The 23,988-nt window shown below is 45.4% G+C and overlaps 1 protein-coding gene across 2 annotated transcripts in view; it reads right to left on the bottom strand.

Annotated features, from left to right (window-relative positions):
* The window catches only part of NPHP3 (nephrocystin 3), a 40,938-nt gene that overhangs the window by 4,049 nt on the left and 12,901 nt on the right, over positions 1-23,988 (bottom strand). For both annotated transcript variants that reach the window (XM_077916384.1, XM_077916383.1), the window contains exons 11-25: positions 23,720-23,823; positions 21,514-21,628; positions 18,803-18,946; positions 17,388-17,485; positions 15,780-15,882; positions 14,281-14,363; positions 12,828-12,966; positions 11,158-11,322; positions 10,094-10,191; positions 7,391-7,513; positions 5,435-5,624; positions 3,924-4,165; positions 2,340-2,415; positions 2,118-2,245; positions 208-448 (exon numbers count right to left, since the gene is read on the bottom strand). In XM_077916384.1, the coding sequence (XP_077772510.1) occupies positions 208-448; positions 2,118-2,245; positions 2,340-2,415; positions 3,924-4,165; positions 5,435-5,624; positions 7,391-7,513; positions 10,094-10,191; positions 11,158-11,322; positions 12,828-12,966; positions 14,281-14,363; positions 15,780-15,882; positions 17,388-17,485; positions 18,803-18,946; positions 21,514-21,628; positions 23,720-23,823 (2,049 nt within the window). The remainder of the gene's footprint in view (positions 1-207; positions 449-2,117; positions 2,246-2,339; positions 2,416-3,923; positions 4,166-5,434; positions 5,625-7,390; positions 7,514-10,093; positions 10,192-11,157; positions 11,323-12,827; positions 12,967-14,280; positions 14,364-15,779; positions 15,883-17,387; positions 17,486-18,802; positions 18,947-21,513; positions 21,629-23,719; positions 23,824-23,988) is intronic.

Genomic DNA, 23,988 nt, shown 5'->3' on the forward strand with positions numbered 1-23,988 from the left:
TCATCAACCGTTGGCTGAAGTCAAATGAAAATGTCACTATTTGCAGCGCTGTGCGATTACTCTGGACTTAATATACTTGGCATAATTTATTCTGCTTCTGTTATTTCCACTGCACTGTCACGGCAAGCTACTGTGTAAACCCCCAAGCTAGGTGAGAGCTTCTGACACTTAAACCAAATAGTGCATTCACACGTGTATTGCTCTTACCATCTTCTTGTACAGGACAGCAAGGTGTTTCACAGTGTATGCCAGAGACGGGTGGTCTGGGGCCAGCGCTCGCTTCCTGATGTTCAGTGCCCTTTCGTACAGCTCCTCTGCCTTGTCGTAGTTCTTCTTCTCGTTGCTGAGGGCTGCTAGATTATTCAGAGACTGGGCACAATCTGGGTGGTCAGGCCCAAGAACACGCTCTCGCATTTCCAGGGAGCGTTTGAGGAAAAGCTCTGCTGTCCTAGAAGAATGTCCGTTTTAAGGGAAACCATTAAATCTGCTGCAGCGAGACTAAAAACGCAGAACTGTAAGTGATTTAGTCAATGCATCCATCAAAAGTGGATTAGCTCATACCAGAACTTGCAGAGCAGTTGTACATCCTTTGTTTTACCAGTGCTGCAGCATGGTATAATTCTACTCCAAAGCCAGTGTGTTCCACTGCTGATGAAGAACCGTGACCCTTCAGTATATTGTGCAAGGAATTTGGCTTGCTTTGTCAACCCTTGACTTTTCCTTTCAAGAAGGAAAAAGGTTTCTGCCTAACCATGTTTGCAAGTGCTGGTTCATGCAAGACAAGTTTTCTCCATGCATGAGCAATACCCACTGTCCTTTAAATGTACATGCATATGCAAATGAAACAGATTATCTAGGTAGCCAGGGACATAGCAATTCCCATAATTGCACCACCACTTACCCCAGGACCTGTGATTGCTCAATGTTTGTTGGACCTGCCCTGATATACATCTGCTAATTTTATCAAAAATCAAAGCAGAAAATTCAAAACCCCAATAAGATAACAGACGCTGCATTTAGGACCACATTCGACAGTCTTTCTCCTGATGGTCCTGAAGTCATCTGATATCACTATGTGCATAATGTAGCCCTTCTCTACATAACAGACACCATGAAAATTAGGGGTAGGGTTGAAACTAAGCATACACATTTAGAACACAATGCCTAACACAGGCTTCCTCAAATTCGGCCCTCCAGATGTTGTTGGCCTACAACTCCCATGATCCCTAGCTAGCAGGACCAGTGGTCAGGGATGATGGGAACTGTAGTCTCAAAACATCTGGAGGGCTGAGTTTGAGGAAGCCTAACACATCTGGAAAAATAAGTAGAGTGGGATTGGGATTGTCCAGCAGATTCTGGCCCCCTACCTCACATGTCACCTGCATATGGATAATGCTGGCTGCAAAATTATGCTTCGGTCCAAGCTGATAAAAATCAAGCTGCCTTATAACTTTGAAACTGGTGTAGATAGGTGTGAAGTGGCCCAAAGTCCATGTAGGAAGATACTTGTGTTAGAATTCCTGCTCCATGGTTGCAGTCATGGGATTGTTGTCTTTCACATGATGGTATATGTTGTGACTCCACAGAGTGGGAAGTGACGGAGACTATGCTAGAGAGAGAGGGAGCCATGTTGCAGTGCTCAGTGTGTGTTTATATGTAAATAAAGTAGATTAGCCAAAAGGTGAGTTGCTGAGGTCTGTTACGCAAGTTGCGCAAACTCTGCGGATCCCTAAGTGTGCCGATGTCTGTTGGCATCGGTCGCTGTGATGTTCGGGCTGAAGAAAGCTTATGAAGCTCCCGAACAATCGACCAGGAGGGAGGAAACATGCCAGTCGGGTGTGTGTCTCTGCCAGGGTCCTACTCGAGTGTAGGCCGAGCTCCTGACAACCTGCACATTGGAACTGCAAGTCCTTTTGGCCATTTCCTTCAAAAATGGCAGGAAATGCAGCAATGATACAAACCTGCAACCTGAGTTTGTATATTTGATGTTCCTTCTTCCATATGGAACACAGGCTACAAAACTTGTATGGCATTGCTCCTGTCAGGAATAATGGTACCCTCCCAGCCAGTTCTAAGAGAAAGGAAGCCGTGTAAATTGTTACAGAATCACTACTTACTCAAGATTATTTTGGAGGTAGTAGAGAACTCCGAGCTCGTTAAGCGTCCGAGCATTATCAGACGTATCTTTTCCCAAAGTGAGCTCTTCTAGCTGCAGGGCTCGTTGGCGAAGAAGAGCAAATCCATACTAAAAAGGAGATTAAGAAACTCACTGCCTTGACCTTCCATATTTTAAGCCTTGGAACAGCAAAAGCCATATAACAAAGGAATAAAACATTTACCAGGCTTCCTTTACGTCTCACAGCTTTTTGCTGAATTTTTAAGGATTTCTTCCTTAGATGTTCAGCTTGTTCGTATCTAAAATGAATAAAACCAATTACTATTTTGTTTGGCTAACTTACTAAGAGTTCAACAGTGCTTTTAACGGGGGGATATAACCCTTCTTTCTCACCAGGCTAGTGGGAGATCTTGACTTCTTGGGCTGAAATTTTATGAGAATGTATTGTCAGGGTTTGTTTCAGTACTGTAATGGCCTACATATGGAGGACGACACAGCTGCCGCCACTGCCTATAAAAAGCCACCAGTGACTGGGTTTCTGTATAAAGAGAAGCACATTTCCTCTTTTCATTCCACTCGCTGCATGGATTACAGAAATTAGGCACAGTTGTAGGTGCCCAGGTGAGATGTGGGACATGGGTGTAATTCGACACCCATTGTATCCCATTAACGTGAGCCATAAATATCTAAACTGGCCCATGGATGGAAGCAAGCATCTGTGAAGCCCAACAAAAGCAATTCCTTAAAACCCGATTTCAAAAGATGCACAAAACCAGTTGGTACAAATGACCGTAAAGAAGAATGCTACCAGGCAGTTTAACAGTACAGTGGTAAAGGTAAAGGTACCCCTGCCCGTACCTTGACAGACTCTGGGGTTGTACACCCATCTCACTCTAGAGGCTGGGGGCCAGCGCTGTCCAGAGACACTTCCGGGTCACGTGGCCAGCGTGACAAGCTGCATCTGGCGAGCCAGCACAGCACACGGAAACGCCGTTTACCTTCCCGCTGGTAAGCGGTCCCTATTTATCTACTTGCACCCAGGGGTGCTTTCGAACTGCTAGGTTGGCAGGCGCTGGGACCGAGCAACGGGAGCGCAACCCGCCGCAGGGATTCAAACCGCCGACCTTTCGATCGGCAAGCCCTAGGCGCTGAGGCTTTTACCCACAGCGCTACCCGCGTCCCTAGTACAGTGGTGTTGTTGTTGTTTAGCCGTTTAGTCGTGTCCGACTCTTCGTGACCCCATGGACCAGAGCACGCCAGGCACCTCTGTCCTCCAGTACAGTGGTACCTCGGGTTAAGTACTCAATTCGTTCCGGAGGTCCGTTCTTAACCTGAAACTGTTCTTAACCTGAAGCACCATTTTAGCTAATGGGGCCTCCCACTGCTGCCGCGCCACCAGAGCATGATTTCTGTTCTCATCCTGAAGCAAAGTTCTTAACCCGAGGTACTAATTCTGGGTTAGCGGAGTCTGTAACCTGAAGCGTATGTAATCCGCGGTACCACTGTACTCTCTGCCTCACACCAATCTCCTATCCCACTCTATAATTTTTCGGGAGACATAAAATAATGCTGAACATCAGAGCATCATTAGCATACATCCCTTGCCATACTAGTCCACCTAAAGAGAGGAAGGCTCTCTCCCCAGTCTAAAAGCTTGCACAACCTCCTTCCCCAAACTACCCTTCCGGTGTCCCAAAACCAAATTTCTTTGCCCCAGAGGTTTTGCAGCCCAGCTGCCACTCTGGAGCAACATCTTAGGGAGGAGAAAAAGAGAGAAACAGATGAAGGAGAAAATGGCTGTGCTTACTTGTTCTGTTTCTGATACAACATTGCGAGAGCATCAAGTTCACGAGCGACCCTGAGATGTTCGGTCCCGTAAGCATTTTCGGAGATTTCCAGAGCTTGTTTATACAACTGTTCAGCATTACCAAACTTCTTCCATTGCACATAAACGCCAGCTAACTGATGGAGTGATTGGGCAACTCTGGGGTGGTCTGGATCAAGGGCAGTCTCCCGAATCTCCAGTGAGCGCTGCAAAGGAGCAATGGCCTGTAAAAGAATATATAATTTTTTATTTTATTTTTTAAAAAGGGAGGTGGGGGCGCCCAGGAAATTAAAGCTCTACACCTTTCCACCTGCCACTTCCTAGTGGTGCTGCAATAAAACAGGCAGCACATTTGCAAAGCTAAGCAGGGTCCGGTACGGTTTTAAACTGGATGGGAGACCACGTGTTGAGATACCTGCATTGTAGTGGGATTGGACAGGATGATGCTCGGGCTCCCTTACAACTCTATGATTCTGTGACTGAAAACTCCACTAGGTGAATCGAACTGTCTGTTTGACTCCATATAAAAAGGTAGTTCCATACATTGTGAAGGAGGAAATAAAACACTGCTTTCTCTGGGTGCTGGGAGATGCCGTGTACACCTTATACAGGTTTTCCCAATCACTTTCCACAACTATGCCAATCCCTCAAGTGACTACCTCCAGATTGGTCTGCACTGTCTTTTAAGAGGCTTGATGTCAGCCGAAGATTCCATCTCTAGTCTCTTGAGACCTAACAGAATGACTGTGGGTGTTCTCCTCCACTGTAATGTTCCCCGGGATAAATATACCGCATTTTTCGCTCTATAGGACGCACCCGACTATAGGACGCACCTTGTTTTAGAGGGGGAGAACAAGACCCCCCCCCCCGCTCAGCACCCCTTCAGCCAAGCGGCAGGAGAAACGGAGCCCCTTCCATTTCTCCTCCCGCTTGGCTGAAGGGGCGCTGCGCAGCTCTCCCTCTCTGCTGAAGCCGGGAGAGTCTTGCTCTCCCAGCTTCAGCAAAAGGAACCCGAAGCCTTTGGAGCGCAGCGCGAGTTCCCGCTGCGCTCCGAAGGCTTCAGGCGGCTATCCCTGAAGCCTGGAGAGCGAGAGGAGTCGGTGTGTACCAACCCCTCTCGCTCTCCAGGCTTCAGCGAAAGCAACGCGAAGCCTCCGGAGCGTGGAGGGAGCGCTCCCTTTGCGCCTTGGAGGCTTCGCGTTGCTATCGCTGAAGCCAAGGAGCCTGCATTTGCTCCATAGGACGCACACACATTTCCCCTTCATTTTTGGAGGGAGAAAAATGCGTCCTATAGAGCAAAAAATATGGTAGTTATCTCCATTTTTTAAAAAAAGATAAAGCTTTAAAAAATAATAATAGCAAAAGTAACGAACAGTTTGAATGAAAACTACAGTTCTCTGTGTATTCAGCACTGCACAAAATGGCATACCCATGGTGTGTCACTGTGGGACATAAGATTTTCATTTGCTCTTTTGCCCACCAAATGCACTTACCTGACTGAGAAGACCCAGGTCTTTAAGAAATCGCCCCAGAGTCTCATAAAGATCAGCAAGAGAGATCATGCTTTCTTCCCCCTCGCAGCTTTGCTCGTAAAGTTTAAGGGAGCTAAAATACTCTGCCGCCATGGAGCTCTTATCTTTCCCAAGAAGCTGCCAGTAACTCAGCAGTTCTGCAAAATGGCCCCTGCAAGCAAGGAAATACGATGCAGGAGAAGTTCCAAGGAGTAAATTCTAAACACATTCAATAAAATAAAATAAATTCCTTCCAGTAGCACCTTAGAGACCAACTAAGTTTGTTATTGGTATGAGCTTCTGTGTGCATGCACACTTCTTCAGATACACTGAAACAAAAGTCACCAGACCCTTATATATAGTGAGATAGATAGATGATAGATGATAGATAGATAGATAGATAGATAGATAGATAGATAGATAGATAGATGATAGATAGATAGATATAGATATAGATAGATAGTGAGAGGGTGGGGAGGGGTATTACTCAGAAGGGTGGTGGGAATGGGTGATTGGCTGATAGGTGTGGTAAACCAGTTGACGACTGTTAACGACTGCAATTGGTCTTACAGGAAAAGCAAGGGGTGAGATGGCCAAAAATAGCTTTATCATGATACCCCTCCCCACCCTCTCACTATATATAAGGGTCTGGTGACTTCTGTTTCAGTGTATCTGAAGAAGTGTGCATGCACACGAAAGCTCATACCAATAACAAACTTAGCTGGTCTCTAAGGTGCTACTGGAAGGAATTTTTTTATTTTGTTTCGACTACGGCAGACCAACATGGCTACCTAACTATATCTAGAACATTTAATAAAGGTTCTGGCCCCATAGATACATTTGGTGGACACCTTTATAACTCCTTATGTTCATCACGCTGTGTCTAAAACAGCCAAAGCAGTCCATCAAGGTCTGAGGGCTGCTCATCCCCCCAAAATTACTACCCCACATGGGGGAAATCTTAATAACAGTATCCAATTTAATCCTCCTCCTCCTCTAGTTAGGAACCTATGAAGCTACACCATGGTGAGCAATTGATAGGAGGGCTTCTGAGTCTCGCTTTGTTATGATCTGCTGGGTGAGAAAGTTATCCGAAATGTGTGGAAGTTTTGGGAGAGGTCTCTAGGGCAGCACAATGACTCCCCCCATTCTCACAATCAGTATTTCTGAACTCTTTCGCAAGTATACACATGGGCTCTCTGAATTGTCCCTTGCTGCTTAATCCAACTACCTCTAAAACCGTATAAAAAGAGCTGCACCATTTAAGTATGTTAAATTATAAACATGTATGGCCAAAAGGAGCTATCTAGCCTAGCGCTGTCCACTCCCGCTGAAAGCAGTTCTCCAAGGCCAGGTCTTTTCCAAATCTGCTACCAGAGAGTCTTCTCAACTCTATAAGGTTTCTGAACTCTTCCTTACATGAGCCCAAGGCTCATTCTCACCTATGGCTCAGCATGATGAGTCAACACACCCATCGGTTCTGCCTTATTGGTCAGCCCCACAAAAGCTGAGGAAAAACACTCTTTAGCTCTGTCCCCCAAATTCTGACTACCACAATCTTTTGCAGAGTCTTCCCACTTACTAAGCATATCAGATTCTCTTTCATTCTCCCCAGTCCTGACACAACAGCAACAAAGGTCCTGGCAGTTCCCTCTCTTTTGAACCCAGGGCTTTATGGGGGGAAATAAGGCGCAAAAAGAAAATCTAACCAATGCCTCTGTTGCTATTTGCACCAAGGAAGGGGAATTAAGAACTCTTGAGCAGCTGGGGTGCTTGAATTAGATACTCATGATGTTACTCAATATTTCTATCTGGAATGAGTCTGTCTGTATGTATTTCTAGGAATGTGTGCTTATTTAGAAATGACACGAGCAAGAAGACACAAATGACACTAGCAAGAAGAACCTGCAAACCAAGGCATAGTTAAGTTCGTCTTACCTTTTATAAAGGTTCTGAGACACAAAGAGATTCAGCAGGCACTTCTGCAACTTTTGCCTGTCCCCTTGCTGCTGGAACAACCAGGGGAGTTCATCTGCACTCCTCCAAGTCACTCTTTCTTCGCTGATAGGAGAACAGAAAGCAAAATACAGGGGTTGATAAAATAGTCATCCACATTGGGCAGTATTACAACACATCCTCTGCAAAATGCCTTATCTGCATAGAGTCTATCAAATGTATTGGGTTAGATCCAATACGAGTCATAGTCAGAGCAGACCCACTGAAATTAATAGACATGCCTAATTTTGGTCTACAGTGGTGCCTCGCAAGACGGAATTAATTCGTTCCGCAAGTCTCTTCGTCTTGCGGTTTTTTCGTCTTGCGATGCACGGTTTCCCATAGGAATGCATTGAAAATCAATTAATGCGTTCCTAGGGAAACCGCCTTCAGACCAGGTCCGGGGACAGTCTGTCCCCCGACCTCTTCTGAAGGCTGGGGGGGGGGGACAAGGGCTTTTCTTCCCACTGCCAGCCTTCAGAAGGCTGTTCTGAAGGCTGGCGGTGGGAAGAAAAGCCCTTCTTCCCACCTCCCGCCCCGCAAGCTCAGGGGACAGGAGGGCTTTGCTGCCTACCGCCAGCATTTTAAAAGCCCCTGCTGTCCCGGGGCGATTTTAAAATGCTGGCGGGCGGGAGCAAAGTCTCCGCTGCCCCGAGGAGATTTTAAAATGCTGGGGGTCGGCAGCGAACGCTTCGCTCCCGCCCGCCAGCATTTTAAGATCGCCCGGGGCAGCGGAGAAGTCTCCGCTGTCCCGGGAAGGCAGGCGGGGGGAGCAAAGACTTTTGCCCCCGCCTGCCTTCAGAAGAGGTCCAGGACCTCGTTCCGATGCCTGGCGGCGGGGTGAGAGGTTCCCGCCCCCCCGCCCCGCTTCGGAGCAGCGTTCCGAAGCGGGGCGGCTGGGGCAGGTGTTCCCGCCCCCCCGCCCCGCTTCGGAGCAGCGTTCCGAAGCGGGGCGGCTGGGGCAGGTGTTCCCGCCCCCCCCGCCCCGCTTCGGGGCAGCGTTCCGAAGCGGGGCGGCTGGGGCAGGTGTTCCCGCCCCCCCGCCCCGCTTCGGGGCAGCGTTCCGAAGCGGGGCGGCTGGGGCAGGTGTTCCCGCCCCCCCGCCCCGCTTCGGGGCAGCGTTCCGAAGCGGGGCGGCTGGGGCAGGTGTTCCCGCCCCCCCCGCCCCGCTTCGGGGCAGCGTTCCGAAGCGGGGCGGCTGGGGCAGGTGTTCCCGCCCCCCCGCCCCGCGGCAGCGTTCCGAAGCGGGGCGGCTGGGGCAGTTGTTCCCGCCCCCCCGCCCCGCTTCGGAGCAGCGTTCCGAAGCGGGGCGGCTGGGGCAGGTGTTCCCGCCCCCCCCGCCCCGCTTCGGGGCAGCGTTCCAAAGCGGGGCGGCTGGGGCAGGTGTTCCCGCCCCCCCCGCCCCGCTTCGGGGCAGCGTTCCGAAGCGGGGCGGCTGGGGCAGGTGTTCCCGCCCCCCCCGCCCCGCTTCGGAGCAGCGTTCCGAAGCGGGGCGGCTGGGGCAGGTGTTCCCGCCCCCCCGCCCCGCTTCGGGGCAGCGTTCCGAAGCCGGGCGGTCGGGGCAGGTGTTCCCTCCCCGCCGCCCGGCTTCGGAGCACCGGGAGAAGCGATCTCCCCGCAGCCCCTTGCTTCAAAAGAGGTCCGGGGGCAGCGGGGAAGAAGCGCTGCGCTTCCCGCTGCCCCCGGACCTCTTTTGAAGCAAGGGGCTGCGGGGAGATCGCTTTTCCCCGCAAACCCTTGCTTCAAAAGAGGTCCGGGGGCAGCGCGAAGCGCTTCCCGCTGTCCCCGGACCTGGGGCTGCGGGGAGAAGATCGCTTCTCCCCGCCGCCCCTTGCTTCAAAAGAGAAGACCCGCTGTCCCCTGGGCAAGCTTCGTTTTGCGAAGCAAGCCCATAGGGAAATTCGTCTTGCGAGGCAACTCGAAAACGAAAAAACCTTTCGTTTTGCGAGTTTTTCATCTCGCGAGGCGTTCGTCTTGCGGGGTACCACTGTATTACTTTCAATAGGTCTCCTCTGAGTAGAACTTAGATGGCTAAAACCACATTGTTTCAATTTATATCCTGCCTTTCTAAAAAAAACAGCACCCAAAGCAGCTAAGCAAAGGATATTGAAAAAACAACAACTACAGTGGTACCTCAGGTTAAGTACTTAATTCGTTCCGGAGGTCCGTACGTAACCTGAAACTGTTCTTAACCTGAAGCACCACTTTAGCTAATGGGGCCTCCTACTGCCGCCACACTGCCAGAGCACGATTTCTGTTCTCATCCTGAAGCAAAGTTCTTAACATGAAGCACTATTTCTGGTTTAGCGGAGTCTGTAACCTGAAGCGTATGTAACCTGAAGCGTATGTAACCCGAGGTACCACTGTATTAAAACATATTTATCATAAGATGAAAAAAAGCAGGTAAAACCAAGTTGAGATCCCACTGCCAGATTTTGCTGGGAATCACAAAAATCTTGCCCTGGTCCCAAGTTAATGCTTTGGCTAAATCCATCCACTGAGTCTATAGCAGAAGTGAAATCTGAGATTCAGTCGAAGAATTGTCTAGTCTACAGTTCAGACTTTTAGCCACTGAGTTATAAAAACCATCTGTCAACTATAGGAAATACTGAATTATTTGTTTCTCTAATTTCCTGAAAAGTCTACCTTAGTTGCATGGTGAAGTAGTCTATCAGTTTTTCTCTGAAAGTAGCAAAAACATTCTGACCTTCTTCCATGTATTGCAGCTTGACAGTCTCCCAAGCCTAAAAAAAACCCACATAAAACACACAGAAGACAATGGTTGCATTGTATAAATTGCAGCACGATTCTACGCATATCTTTTCAGAAGTAAGCCCCACAGAGTCCAATTAGACCTACTCCCAGGTAAGTGTGTTACAATGCAATCCTATGCATGTTACTCAGAAATAAGTCATAGTACGTACAATGGGGTTCAGTTAATAAAATAGGTTTAAAGGTAAAGGTAAAGGTACCCCTGCCCATTCGGGCCAGTCTTGCCAGACTCTAGGGTTGTGCGCTCATCTCACTCTATAGGCCGGGAGCCAGCGCTGTCCGCAGACACTTCCGGGTCACGTGGCCAGCGTGACAAGCTGCATCTGGCGAGCCAGCGCAGCACATGGAACACCGTTTACCTTCCCGCTGGTAAGCGGTCCCTATTTATCTACTTGCACTTTGTGCTTTTGAACTGCTAGGTTGGCAGGCGCTGGGACCGAACGACAGGAGCGCACCCCGCCGCGGGGATTCAAACCGCCGACCATGCGATCGGCAAGTCCTAGGCGCTGAGGTTTTACCCATAGCGCCACCCGCGTTGGTTTAGGACTGCATAAATCTCTCAGATTAGTAAATCGTGAACTGAGGATTTCGAAGTCTCATCAGAGAAAGCAAGAAAGAAAAACCAAGGCTGGTACATTGCATAACTTAACTGCTTAATATAAGGCTGGTAAGGCAAGGAAATCCAAAAATCTGGAATGAATTTTACATTAAGAACGTAATTCCTCATGCCTGGGGCACGTCTGTGTGCAAGAGAAAGAGGGAGACAAAGCTTCCCATCAGGACTGGAACTATAATTTATAACAGAATGGATCTTAAAAGATTTTTTTTGTAGAAAATATTTGAAAATGCAAAGAGGAGGAGTGAGATGCATACATTCTTTCATTTTGCCTTCTATAAGAAGCTGGCAGGTGTCAGATACCTTTGCAAGAACATCTTACCTGAAGGTGTTGAAACTTTAACAAGCCACAGCCGTATGTCAAAAAGCACATCTTGTGCAAACTGTAAACTAACGAGGCCAGCACTTCCCAAGACAGCGCAGGACATAGTTCCATCAGTTCTGATTCACTGACTCCGTTGTGACTAACACTGATGAGGCAAAGTATCTACAGTGCAAGAATACAAATAATTTTAATAAAATTTATTTTATTAATTTATCTATTTTAATAAAATGTATTTTACTAATTTATTAATTTATTTATTTTCTGAGTCTGGTGTGTGACCAGTAATAAATAATACAGCACAGCAGCAAAACCAAACCAGTAGATGCTTCAGGATCAAGCTAAAAAAATATTGAAACAATTAACTTAATAAGCATTAGCATTGAATCTAGATGATGGACAGCTCTCCAGGCAGTTCTGTCTACATTCTTTAAAAAGTGGGGGAGTTCCCACAACAAAAAGTAACCTCATAAAAATCTCAGCACAGAGATTTAAATGTGCCTAAACAATATAAGAAGCTTTCAGAATCCTTGACAGACATACAAGATTTTAGATCTAAGGGATTTTGATCTTAGCTCTTTCAGAAGAGCTGAAAGATGAAAACATGACTGCAAACTTATCAACTACTGCTTTTGAAAACTGGCTACAACATAAATTGTGTTTGCTGCAAATCTTTCATCTTATTAGTGTAAATTAAATAGATGCTTTATCTGAAGAGACGTAACAAAAGATTTTAGCCACCGCAGACCTACAACAGAGCACTGAAGAGAGAACGGATTTATCTTTTAAACAAGCAGTGACTTTTAAAATGTCAGCATTTCAGCTGTTCAGAAATTCCTATTTGCCGGACCAAATAAAACTCCATGATAAATCAAATTGCATTGAATGTGCATTTGATCATTGACTTTGGAAGGGAAAAGTTTATTTTTTGATAGCAAGCCTGAAGGCAGGGCCTTCTCGTAAAGCACTTAATTTTGTTTTAATGAAGCACTGCTTGCCCGATATACTAAATTATAAATCATGCATGTTGCTGTGCATGTGTCCATGTTCTGCAGAAACTATGTGTGTAGTACATGTCCTTGAAACCTGCTGAGGTGTGGGAAGGTCTACAAAAGCGAGGCCAACATTGCCATGTGGTAGAATGTGGAGGGTGGCGCTGTGGGTTAAACCACTGAGCCTAGGACTTGCCGATCAGAAGGTCAGTGGTTCGAATCCCCGTGACGGGGTGAGCTCCCGTTGCTCGGTCCCTGCTCCTGCCAACCTAGCAGTTTGAAAGCATGTCAAAGTGCAAGTAGATAAATAGGTACCGCTCCGGTGGGAAGGTAAACGGCGTTTCTGTGTGCTGCTCTAGTTTGCCAGAAGTGGCTTAGTCATGCTGGCCACATGACCCGGAAGCTGTACGCCAGCTCCCTTGGCCAATAAAGTGAGATGAGCGCCGCAACCCCCGAGTTGGCCACGACTGGACCTAACGGTCAGGGGTCCCTTTACTTTACAACAGACTGCGGTACAATTGTTATAACCAACTGAACATGGTGGTGAAAGGTGGGAATCTAAATGTGGATTTTACAATTTGGACTTGGGGCCATTGAAAAACCATTTCTATGAAAGTACATACACATTTCACACCCCCCCCCCAAAAAAAGAGAGCTTCTTTAGACTTCGTAACTTGCCTCTTTCATGAGGTTTTTGTCTTTTTCACTTTTCAAGGATTCTTCGACTGAATTCAGAACTAGCTTGTACAGCGACACTGTGTCTTGGCATTGCAAAAACTTCAGAAGGATTACGTCAATGTCTTCTGCACTTCCAGCACTGGGAAAGGGGGAGGAGGAAACAAAGGATTTAAAAAGAAAGCACACATTTCACCTGAAACCGAGTATTTAAATTACTACAGAAAATGACTATTTATTATGGACTTCAGCCACTGCTGTGCCCAACTGGAAAAACATCTGCTGGTGTATGTTTCTAAATTTGGGTGGGGGCAGGAAATAAAAATATCAGGCACAAAGCAAAAAGCCTTCAGGTTAAAAAAATAATCCTATAAAGTAAGAGTTTTAAGGTGTGTTTTTTTAAAAAAAGATTAAAGCTACTAGCACAAAAACACTTAAAGCAAGGCAGATATTTATTATATTCAAGTTGAGTCCTAAGTTAAATATAACAAATAAACAAGATTGTTCATAAACATCTGTGCAATGAATGTTTTATGGTGTGGTTCTATATCAGCCTTGCTGCTGACACTTGTCAAGAATTACAACCACTTCTTTGCTTGTTTTCCTTTGCAGATTTTTCTTCTCCCTCCGGACAACTCCTTGTCATCCCACCACCAATTCCTTGGCTCTGAGTCTTCTTTCCTTGGGGGGGGGGGCGGTTCCCCAGCTGGTGTCTCTCTCCTCCCCCCATTCCTCTGCATCCAGCCAGTCCATGACACAAGGTACAAACCAGGGGCTGCGATTTCCAACAAACACATCAGGTTTTTTAACAAGCCAAATTCAAACCATGGGATGTGAAGCTGGTTTGTTTAACTAACCAAAGTTGGATTTAACCGATGATCTCTGGGTACACATGCAACAAGTCAGGTTTTGTGGAAAGTGAAATTAGACTTTGCCCAACTTTAATGGGAGGAGAAGAAGGATGTAAGACATCATGAACCCACAATAGCTCCTTTGTCCTTGCGCTAAACCATGGTTTTAGTTTACATTCTAAATCAGGTCATAGTTTAAACTAGGCAGAGTTCCCTCCAGTTCATATGTCATGATAAACTATGGTTAGTTTTAAACAGGAAGTGGATGTTTCAAAAGAAGACGAGGACAACCAAGTCTGAGTCTTGTTCCTTAAAATTTTTTGCTTGTTAAATTTTATATTTATTAAATTTATATTCCTCTGGGGAAGACCTCCACAAAAGATCTTAAAGCCCAGGTCAGTTCATATGCAGCACTAAAAAAATATTGTACCATTATATCTGAATCAGGCCGCTGTGAAATCTAGATCCCACTAAAAACAGTGATGAAATCCCATTGAATTTAGTGGATCTGGATTCCAAAAGCACAGCTTTTACCTTTTCATCCACAGTATTTGTTTACAGAACACATGCGAAGCACTACAGTTTCCGTATTTATTTCAACATACCCAGCCATCATTCTGCCCAAGAGAGTGACATACAGGGCATTGCAAGTTGTAGCAGAATGACCATGTTTCTCAATCTTCTTCTCCTAGAGCAGGTTTGAACACAAACGTTAAGTATTCTATGAGGCTCTGAAAATACTGCACAAATATACAGGATGAAGGAGAGCACAAGAACAGCGAAACATTGTGGGCAGTATACAAAATATACTCAGGATGGTGCAATGTAAATTACCATATTTCTTGCTCTATAAGACTCACTTTTTCCTTCCTAAAAAGTAAGGGGAAATGTGTGTGCGTCTTATGGGGCGAATGCAGGCTGTGCAGCTATCACAGAAGCCAGAACAGGAAGAGGGATTGCTGCTTTCACTGCGCAGAGATCCCTCTTGCTGTTCTGGCTTCTGAGATCCAGAATATTTTTTTTCTTGTTTTCCTCCTCCAAAAACTAGGTGCGTCTTGTGGTCTGGTGTGTCTTATAGAGCGAAAAATACGGTATATGACTTTTTTTTAAAAAAAAAAGCAATGTAACCACATTACTATATCAATTGCCATCATTCTAGATGACGATCTTTTTTGCAGTAGGGAAAAGATAAAGAACAGGAGAGAACTTGAGAAACTAGAGAGCAGCTTGCTGAGCTTACTTATGTTGTATTGTCTACAAACTGTCACACTCATAGAAATGTTTATACACAGGGAACTCATTCCACAATCTTTTTTTACTGTTTTAGTTTGAAGAATGCAGTGATTCAGGTCACACATCGTGTCAAACCGTGGTTTGCACTAATAGTTTAAAACCCAAAACATGTTTTTTCCAAGCCATACCAGCAAACCATGGTTCACAGTGACTTGCTTACTTTTTTCTCCATCTGCTAAATACCCTGATTTCTAAAGTGTTGTGGCCTCTTGAGGTACAACAATTACTATAACTAGGCCATGGTGTGCAAAAAACACTTTAAACTATACTTTCTGTTTTGCTGCCTGATCACAAACCATGATCTGCCAATTCAGACATACCAAACCATAGTTTAGCTGCATTTGATGAGATATTTGGGTTGAGCTAATGACGGCTTAAGTGATAGTAAGGTGAAAGATTTTGCTAACTCTTTTTGGCAAATAGATATGTAGATGATCAGAATTCTCTCTCCTTGTTCATTTATCTAACACTACAAAAGCCAAAGCTCAGTGTAATCAACCCCACATGGTTATTAAGAAGACAAAATAGGTGGGATCCTTGGAGAAAAGGGAGATAAAGAAATGCAAGCACACAATCATATGCAGATAACCAAATAATTCCAAAGCGATTTTATGCATGATGGATCGAGCCCTTTGAGTGAAGTGCAGTTATTGGTTTTCCACATTTTACAGCGTTTTGCTTCATTTTAACAAATAATTTAGTTACCCATGTAGAGCTTTAGGAGTTTTCTTCTTGAGTCAAGGACTCTCACTTTGACAGTAGATAACGTCTCCCAGGCTAAAGCATTCACACACATATAAAGAATCAATACCTGTTCTTTTGTCAGTTTCAGGTCCGCACAGCTGCATTCTTCATTAATGAGAGATTTCACATCCTTCGCATTTAATGGATCAAGATGAAGGGTTGGCCACAACCTTTCAGTGAGAGAGTGGGAAATCACTTCCTTGTAAAGAACAGATTCAAATACTAGAACAGTATTTTTTTAAAAAAATCTAATGCACAATTTGAAGCCTTTACTATTGAGCTCTGGATGACTATAATATAGTTTTGATCTATGCAGTCTGACTATATCAAAGCACTGCAAGTCTCTACATGCACACACCCAAGATTAGTGCACAGGAGATAAAAACTTTTTTGAGATAATGGTTGTATTTCAAAGCCCTAAATACGGAGGAGGCTTACTATTCTCTTCTAAGAGGGAACACTTAGAAGAGAATGAACTGAACACTTCTTTACTCCTCGGTACATTCCAGCCATTATCAGCCTTGCTGCACAAAGACCTAAAATGGGTGAGAGACCTTTCCGGGCATTAGATTACCACGCAGCACAATCACAGTGGCTGTTCATTTGTTGCACAGGTTCTGGAAGGATGCCACATTTTCCCAGCTGTACAACTTTGCTGGGACAACCTTCTTCTTCCAGGTTATACAGCAGCTGCATCTTGCAGTGCTACAGTGAACGTGGCTGCACAAATGCTATTGCACATACAGTGGTACCTCTGGATGCGAACACGATCCGTTCCGGAGCCCCATTCGCACCCTGAAGCGAATGTAAGACGCGACTGTGCGTCTGCACGTGTGTGGGTTGCGTTTTGCCACTTCCGCGCATGCGCGTGACGTCATTTTGAGCGTCTGCTCATGCGCAAACGGTGAAACCCAGAAGTAACGCGCACCGTTACTTCCGGGTCGCCGCGGAGCGCAACCCAAGAATATTTAAGCTGAAGTGTATTCATCCCGAGGTATGACTGTACAGTGGTACCTCGGGTTACATACGCTTCAGGTTACATACGCTTCAGGTTAGACTCCGCTAACCCAGAAATAGTACCTCAGGTTAAGAACTTTGCTTCAGGATGAGAACAGAAATTGTGCTCCGGTGGTATGGTGGCAGCGGCAGGCCCCATTAGCTAAAGTGGTGCTTCAGGTTAAGAACAGTTTCAGGTTAACAACGGACCTCTGGAACGAATTAAGTACTTAACCCGAGGTACCACTGTACTGCATCATGCCCAAATGATCACTGATGATAGGGACACTAAGCACCACCTTCCTAAGTGGCCCACACATTTTATGGCCTCATTCCACCATCACCACCACTGAGACTTTTAAATTGTTGTTGTTGAGTGCGCATTACCTACTGCTTACAGCTACCTCAAGACTGGAGGCACAGTTCAATTGTATGTCCAGGAAGACTGTCTGCCAGCTCCATCTGGTATGATGGCTGAGACCCTACCTGCCTGTGCCCTGTCTCACCACAGTGGTCCATGCTCTGGTTATCTCCTGCTTGGGTTACTGCAATGCACTCTACGTGGGGCTACCTTTGAAGGTGACTCAAAAACTACAACTAAACTTAAAGGCACCTCCTGACTCCTGCCAACTGAACAGTTTAAGCAGATTGCATTTGAGCATCTCCAGAACAAACTTACCTCCACGCTGGGGGACATGTTTCCACATTCACAGACACTACGACCCTCACATTCACTGGCAGGGGGTCAATCAGCCATTTCATATGCTTTTCAGCTTGCTGAGAAACAAAGAGTTGAATTCAATCTCATAAGCATGCTGAATAGAACACGGATTTCACCCCACCGCAGGACAACTCTGACACCCCTGATTTTTCCCTTTCAGCAGCCCCCAGAAGTCACAAATGCACAGATTTCCTACAGCCCCCAACAGAAAAATGGTGAAGGGCTGGATTTACGTATAAGCTCAACAAGCTATAGCTTAGGGCCCCACTCTCTTGGGGGCCCCCAAAAAAATTAAAGAAAAAAAACTGGATGTACATTTCCAAAATATAAGATTAAAAACAAATAAAATAAAACCTACATACAGCAACAGTGTTTTGTGTTGTGTAGGCTCCTATGATGTAAGTAATGGGCCCCGTCTGCTAGTCTGCTCCCTAAAATATCACTGGTTTGCTCATTTCTATATATAGGGTGCCTACGTTCTGCATGGGCAAATGGCTTTAGACACCTATTAGGTCCATAAATTACCATATAACATATATTCAACACAAAAAACAGCAACAATTTGTTGTTGACAAAGAACAGCTGGACATATAAAGGGCTCCATTACCTTCAGTAGCTTAAAGGTAAAGGTAAAGGGACCCCTGACCATTAGGTCCAGTTGTGGCCGACTCTTGGGTTGCGGTGCTCATCTCGCTTTATTGGCCGAGGGAGCCGGCGTACAGCTTCTGGGTCATGTGGCCAGCATGACTAAGACGCTTCTGGCGAACCAGATCAGCTCACGGAAACGCCGTTTACCTTCCCGCTGGAGTGGTACCTATTTATCTACTTGCACTTTGATGTGCTTTCGAACTGCTAGGTTGGCAGGAGCAGGGACCAAACAACGGGAGCTCACCCCGTCGCGGGGATTTGAACCACTGACCTTCTGATCGGCAAGTCCTAGGCTCTGTGGTTTAACCCACAGCGCCACCCGTGTCCAACACAAAAAACAGCGACAATTTGTTGTTGACAAAGAACAGCTGGACATATAAAGGGCTCCATTACCTTCAGTAGCTTAGGGCCTCATTAACCCTAAATCTGGCCCTGAAATGGTGCATATGTTTTCACTTTCCAAGTCTATGTATCTGTGGCCACTGGGAATGCAGTAAACATCTATAATTTCCCCCACCCCCTTCTACATAATGCGTTGCAAGATTCAGAGTTGGGTTCTAGGCCCAACACTCCCAAACTTTAAAAAACAACAACAACCCTCCTCAATAATATCGAATAAGCATCATCCATTAGCAACGAAAAGGCTGAATGGTGAAATAGCTAATGCACAATAATCCATACCATTCTAAATTCATTTTTCAAGTCAAGTATACTGCAAATGTTACCTGGATCCGATCAATAGAGTCAATAATTATTATAATGCCGCCTTGGTGGTGAGCAGAAAGTTTCTCCAGCCAACGAGGAAATTCTTCTAATAGCTTTACAGGATCGAGTGTCAAAGGTGAGACTGACCAGGAATGCTGCATAAGCTACAACATTGTAAATGTGAGTAAAATATGCTTTACCTAATTGTTGATGAAGCAGGGAACACACAGAAACAGTAAATTAAAGGCAATATATGACCCCATGCTATTTCTTCTTAATTGCATTTTTGTTGTAAAGAGGACCAAAAAGCGGATTAAAGTATCCATCTGTTTAAATTGATTTTATCAAAATAGGAAGATGAACAATTCTTTCCAGAGATACGTGAATGATGCTGGAATTAAATATAGTCTTTTATGATGTGTCAGGATTGAAGATCATTAGGTTGGTTTTATTCTCCTGAAAGGAGAATAAAGTACTGAGAATTGGACGCTGATACATTATGCTACCGCTGACTGCCCGGTCCTATAGATTTACTACAATTTGTTGCTTGCGTCATAATAGATCGTAGTATATAGGGCTGGGCAATATCTGCTTTTCAACATTGTGAAATGTTTAGCTGGGGCATTGTATATCACAATGTCTGAAATAAAGATGGAGTTATGTAGAGGCATCGGCTGGCTTCACAGTTTTTCCTGCATCGTGATTTTTGCCAGCACCTCCTCTTGTGATTCACTCCCCGCTGCAGGACGGGAAAGCTAAGTTGGCTTAGTTAACAGGGGCTGCAGGAATCGAGAGAAGAATTGGCTGGCTTCGCGGTTTTCCCCATATTGTGATTGTTGCATAGCGCGTGCACGCGCGCGCACACACACACAGAGAAAGAGAGACCATGATTCACAATATATTGCCAGGTCAAAAATCATGAAACCAATATCACAATATGGACTTCGATATATATATATATTGCCCAGCCCTAGCAGTATCCTATTAAAACTTTTGTCTGTATATGATGGGATGGTAGACCTTTGCAGAATGTAGTCCTGCTTCTTCCCAGTGGGGCTGAATAGCCCGTAGAATGCAAAATAATAATTATAATAATAATAATATTTTTATTTATACCCCGCCCTCCCCAGCCAAGGCCAGGCTCAGGGTGGCTAGCAAGCAATAATAAAAAACAAGTTGAATGAATACAACTTAAAAACAAGATTAAAATACAACATTAAAATATTGAAACATTAAAATATTAAAATGCAGCCTCATCACAGGAGGAGAAAGGAAAAAGGAAAAAAGAAAGAGGGGGAGGGAATCAAATTGGCTCCAAGCCAAAGGCCAGGCGGAACAACTCTGTCTTACAGGCCCTGTGGAAAGAAATCAGATCCTGCAGGGCCCTGGTCTCATGAGGCAGAGCATTCCACCAGGCCAGTGTTGAAAAGGCCCTGAGCTCTGGTTGAAGCTAATCTAACTTCCTTAGGGCCCGGGACCACTAGGGTGTTGCTATTTATGGACCTTGAGGCTCCATAATAGGTGGATGGGTAGAGAAGAATGTTGATTTACTGGCTCAGCTTCAGGGGACGTGATCTCTGTCGTTATAAGTGCTACATCACCATTTTTGTCCCAGTGGCTGACCTGGCATCGCCCAGCATATGAGGAACCACACAACATCCTGGGTGGCAGGGAGAGGGGACTGAGGACCCACGTATGAATCAATGCCAAGCATAATGAACCATCGTCTTTTTTAAAAAAGAACAGTCATATCTTTAAACAACTACTACACTTATACTTCATAGAATGGCTTGCATATGGTTCCCTTCCCATGCAGCTCACAAGGCCAGAACAGCCCAGCTTCAATGGTAGACGCTGATTCACTTTGCCTTCACACTACTTTCGGGTCCACGAATTAGGGTATTATTTTAAAAATATGACTGCATGTATCTAAATCAAGAGAGACAAGCTCAGCAGCAGTGCAGTCTGCTGCCAACTGAAAAACGCCGACTGGGTTTGCCTGGAGCCTCAAACAGACGAAATACCACCTGTCTCTACTTCTTTGTCCAGATGGCTGGGAATTGCCAGGAAAACATATTACTCAGTGCATTAACTCTCAGGGTTTTTGTTGTTGTTGTTATGAACTAACTGGTATTCCTAAGATATATATATATTTCAGTGTCCTAGAGATTGTTTTTGCAGTTTCATGGCATTTGAGACAAAGCAGATATTGCTCACGTCCGAATATCACGTGAAGTCCATCTTTAACTGGCTCCCAAGAAGGAAAATGCAGCCATCTTGCTCTTCTCCATGTTATAGGGGTCAATGGAGCACACCAGCTAGGCCAGCATTTGGCTTAACATGTCATCCAAAATCATGGTTAAGGCCACTTCTCCTCAACCACAACCTGTAACCATAGGCCAAATCTTGGCTACGCCCCATGGTTAACAAGGAGAGGCCTTAACTGTGGTCCCAAGATTCCACAACATACTAAGCCAAACCTTTGCTTTGCTGCAATCCCGTGCTGACCCGAAGACCCAGGGAGGGAAAAAATGGGAATGACCTCCTTGCCAGGGATCACAATGTTCACAGTACACCATATGATGGCTTACTGTCAAATCAGAAATTCAAGGCCCGTTAATATAAAATAGTTCTTGACTTTTTCTTTAGCACACAGGCATTCAGGTCCTTAAAAAGACTTTGACGATTCTACCCTGCCCAATTTTTACTTTATTTTATTTTTTTGAAATACCTTTAAAGTGAGACGTCTGAGAATCAGCGCAGGCTCTGAACTGCTAGACAAAGGTTTCCCAACGAAATGATATAGGATGAGAGTATTTGGCGAATGCTTCTGTTGTAACTGAATCCTAGTGAGAAGGTGGAGAGAGAGAAACAAGGGAGAAGATGGGTTTCTCGTGAACCGACATTTTCAAAGTTGCATTATGGCATCTAAATGGTGCCAATGATCTTTTGGAATGTTAGTTTACTGTTTTTAATATTTTGAGTCGGCTGTATTTAAATGTTAAAAAAAAATGAGCAGAGAAGGACGATCAGTATGCGGGAAATATTGGGACTGTATAGGAATGTAGGAAGATGCCTTGCACCAAGTTGAAACCATTGGTCCGTTTAGCCCAGTACTAGTTCTCAGGCAGGGTTCATTCCCAGCCGGCCTGAGGTGCTGGGCCCTCAAACTTGAGTCCTTCTGCATGCACAACATGTGCCCTGCCACTGAGTTTGTTGACAGCACTTATAAATGCACTGTGCTTTCAGGGGGCATTAGCCAAATTGACCATTCTGACCATCCATGCTTTGCTGTAAGGGAACGGGGGTGGGGTATACACATACTTTGAAAGCGGATGAACAGGAGCAGCCAACTGTCTGGACTTAAAAAGTCTGTACAGCATATTATTCGGAGACAACCCACTCTGTCCAAAGGGGATTCGTGTTTATGGGGCTTATTGGCCAAATGATTTCTCTCAACAGGACAGAGGTAGTTAATCGGTGGGTGAGGAAGGTGGGTGTGATCACCTCCCAGCCACCTCAGACTTGCTCTTCAACCATTTTGAGACCACTAAAAAGGGGGCAAAAACCTGACCCTGCAGTTATTAGGCATGTGCAGGATTTCCTTCCGACCCATAGAATGGCCACAATAGAAGCAGGACAGAAAACCTGTGGCCCTCCAAATGTTGCTGGACTACCATCCCATCATCCCCAACCATTGGCCTTGATGGCTGGGGTTGATGGGAACTGTAGTTCAGCTACAGCCGGAAGGCAACAGGCTGTCCACCTTTTTAATATTATTATTATTATTATTATTATTATTATTATTATTATTATTATTATTATTAATACCCCGCCCTCCCCAGCCAGGACCAGGCTCAGGGCAGCTAACACCTGATATAAAAACAATTGATTGAAATACAACTTAAAAACAAGATTAAAATACAACATTAAAACATTAAAACACAGCCTCATTTCAGTGGAAACTCAAATCAAAAACTTTTTTGGGGATGAAAATGTCAAGTCTTCACCAAGGCTAACTATCCAGACTGGTCCTACATGGGCCAGAAAAAAGCCAGGGAAGTCCCCAAATAGGAGCTCCATCACAGAAGGAGAAAGGAAAAAGGAAAGAGGGGGAGGGAATGAAATTGACTCCAAGCCAAAGGCCAGGCGGAACAACTCTGTCTTACAGGCCCTGTGGAAAGAAATCAGATCCTGCAGGGCCCTGGTCTCATGAGGCAGAGCGTTCCACCAGGCCGGAGCCAGTGTTGAAAAGGCCCTGGCTCTGGTTGAAGCCAATCTAACTTCATTAGGGCCCGGGACCACTAGGGTGTTGCTATTTATGGACCTTGAGGCTCTCCGTGGGGCATACCGGGAGAGGCGGTCCTGTTGGTACGAGGGTCCTATTTCCAAGAGAAATAGTTTCTCTTGGCTTCCAAAAGGTTGAAGAGAGGACCGTGCTTTTGAACATTTGAGAAGTACCTTCTATCTGCCAGGTTTATTTCTATCCAAGAGCTATTTTGTGGACTTGGGACTTCTTACTCAGCAGCGTCCATGGGATTTAGGCAGGGAAATCAACACCCAGAGGATCATGGCTTCCCCATCTTTGCTACGGAATATTGGGGGGAGTGTTAAAAACCCCCCACACAGAACTGAAAGGCCGAGGAGGAGGCGGAGGAGGAGGAGACACAGCAGGAACAGACCCTGTTCCTCTATAGGAGCTAGAGTCCAGCTTTGACTCCATTTTGCAAAAGAAGTTCCCTAAGAAGCACTAACTCTGCTCTAGGCAAGGCAACTGCTCCTCCATTACGTCCCCTTAGCTGTCACGCTTGGACTGGCATATCTGGTTCAGCTCTGAAAGGCTGCTCTTGTGAACTTTCTCTGTTATATCCTGTATTGGGTACAACTATGGGGACCCATAGTAAAAACCAAGAAGGGAAACACTTAAAAGACTATACCATTTTGACAAAAGGAGAGATTTTCCTGAGCCTGGTCCTCCAGACACGAGAAGGGGCGGGATTGGCGCTGGGGCTGCCACCAAGTCATTCAGGCGTTCGTAATACTGCAAACAAAAATCAGGCATCGTAACAAAGAGCTCTGGGGTTAAGTCAAGAAACAGAGTGATTAAAAAATCTAAACATCTACTTGATCTTGAGGCTCTGTGCGATATAATAAGATGATAATAACAGCATCTTGGGTCCCCCAAACACTCAGTTCTAACCACATT

This window comes from Podarcis muralis, chromosome 12 (genome assembly GCF_964188315.1).
Source record: "Podarcis muralis chromosome 12, rPodMur119.hap1.1, whole genome shotgun sequence".
NCBI lineage: Eukaryota > Metazoa > Chordata > Lepidosauria > Squamata > Lacertidae > Podarcis > Podarcis muralis.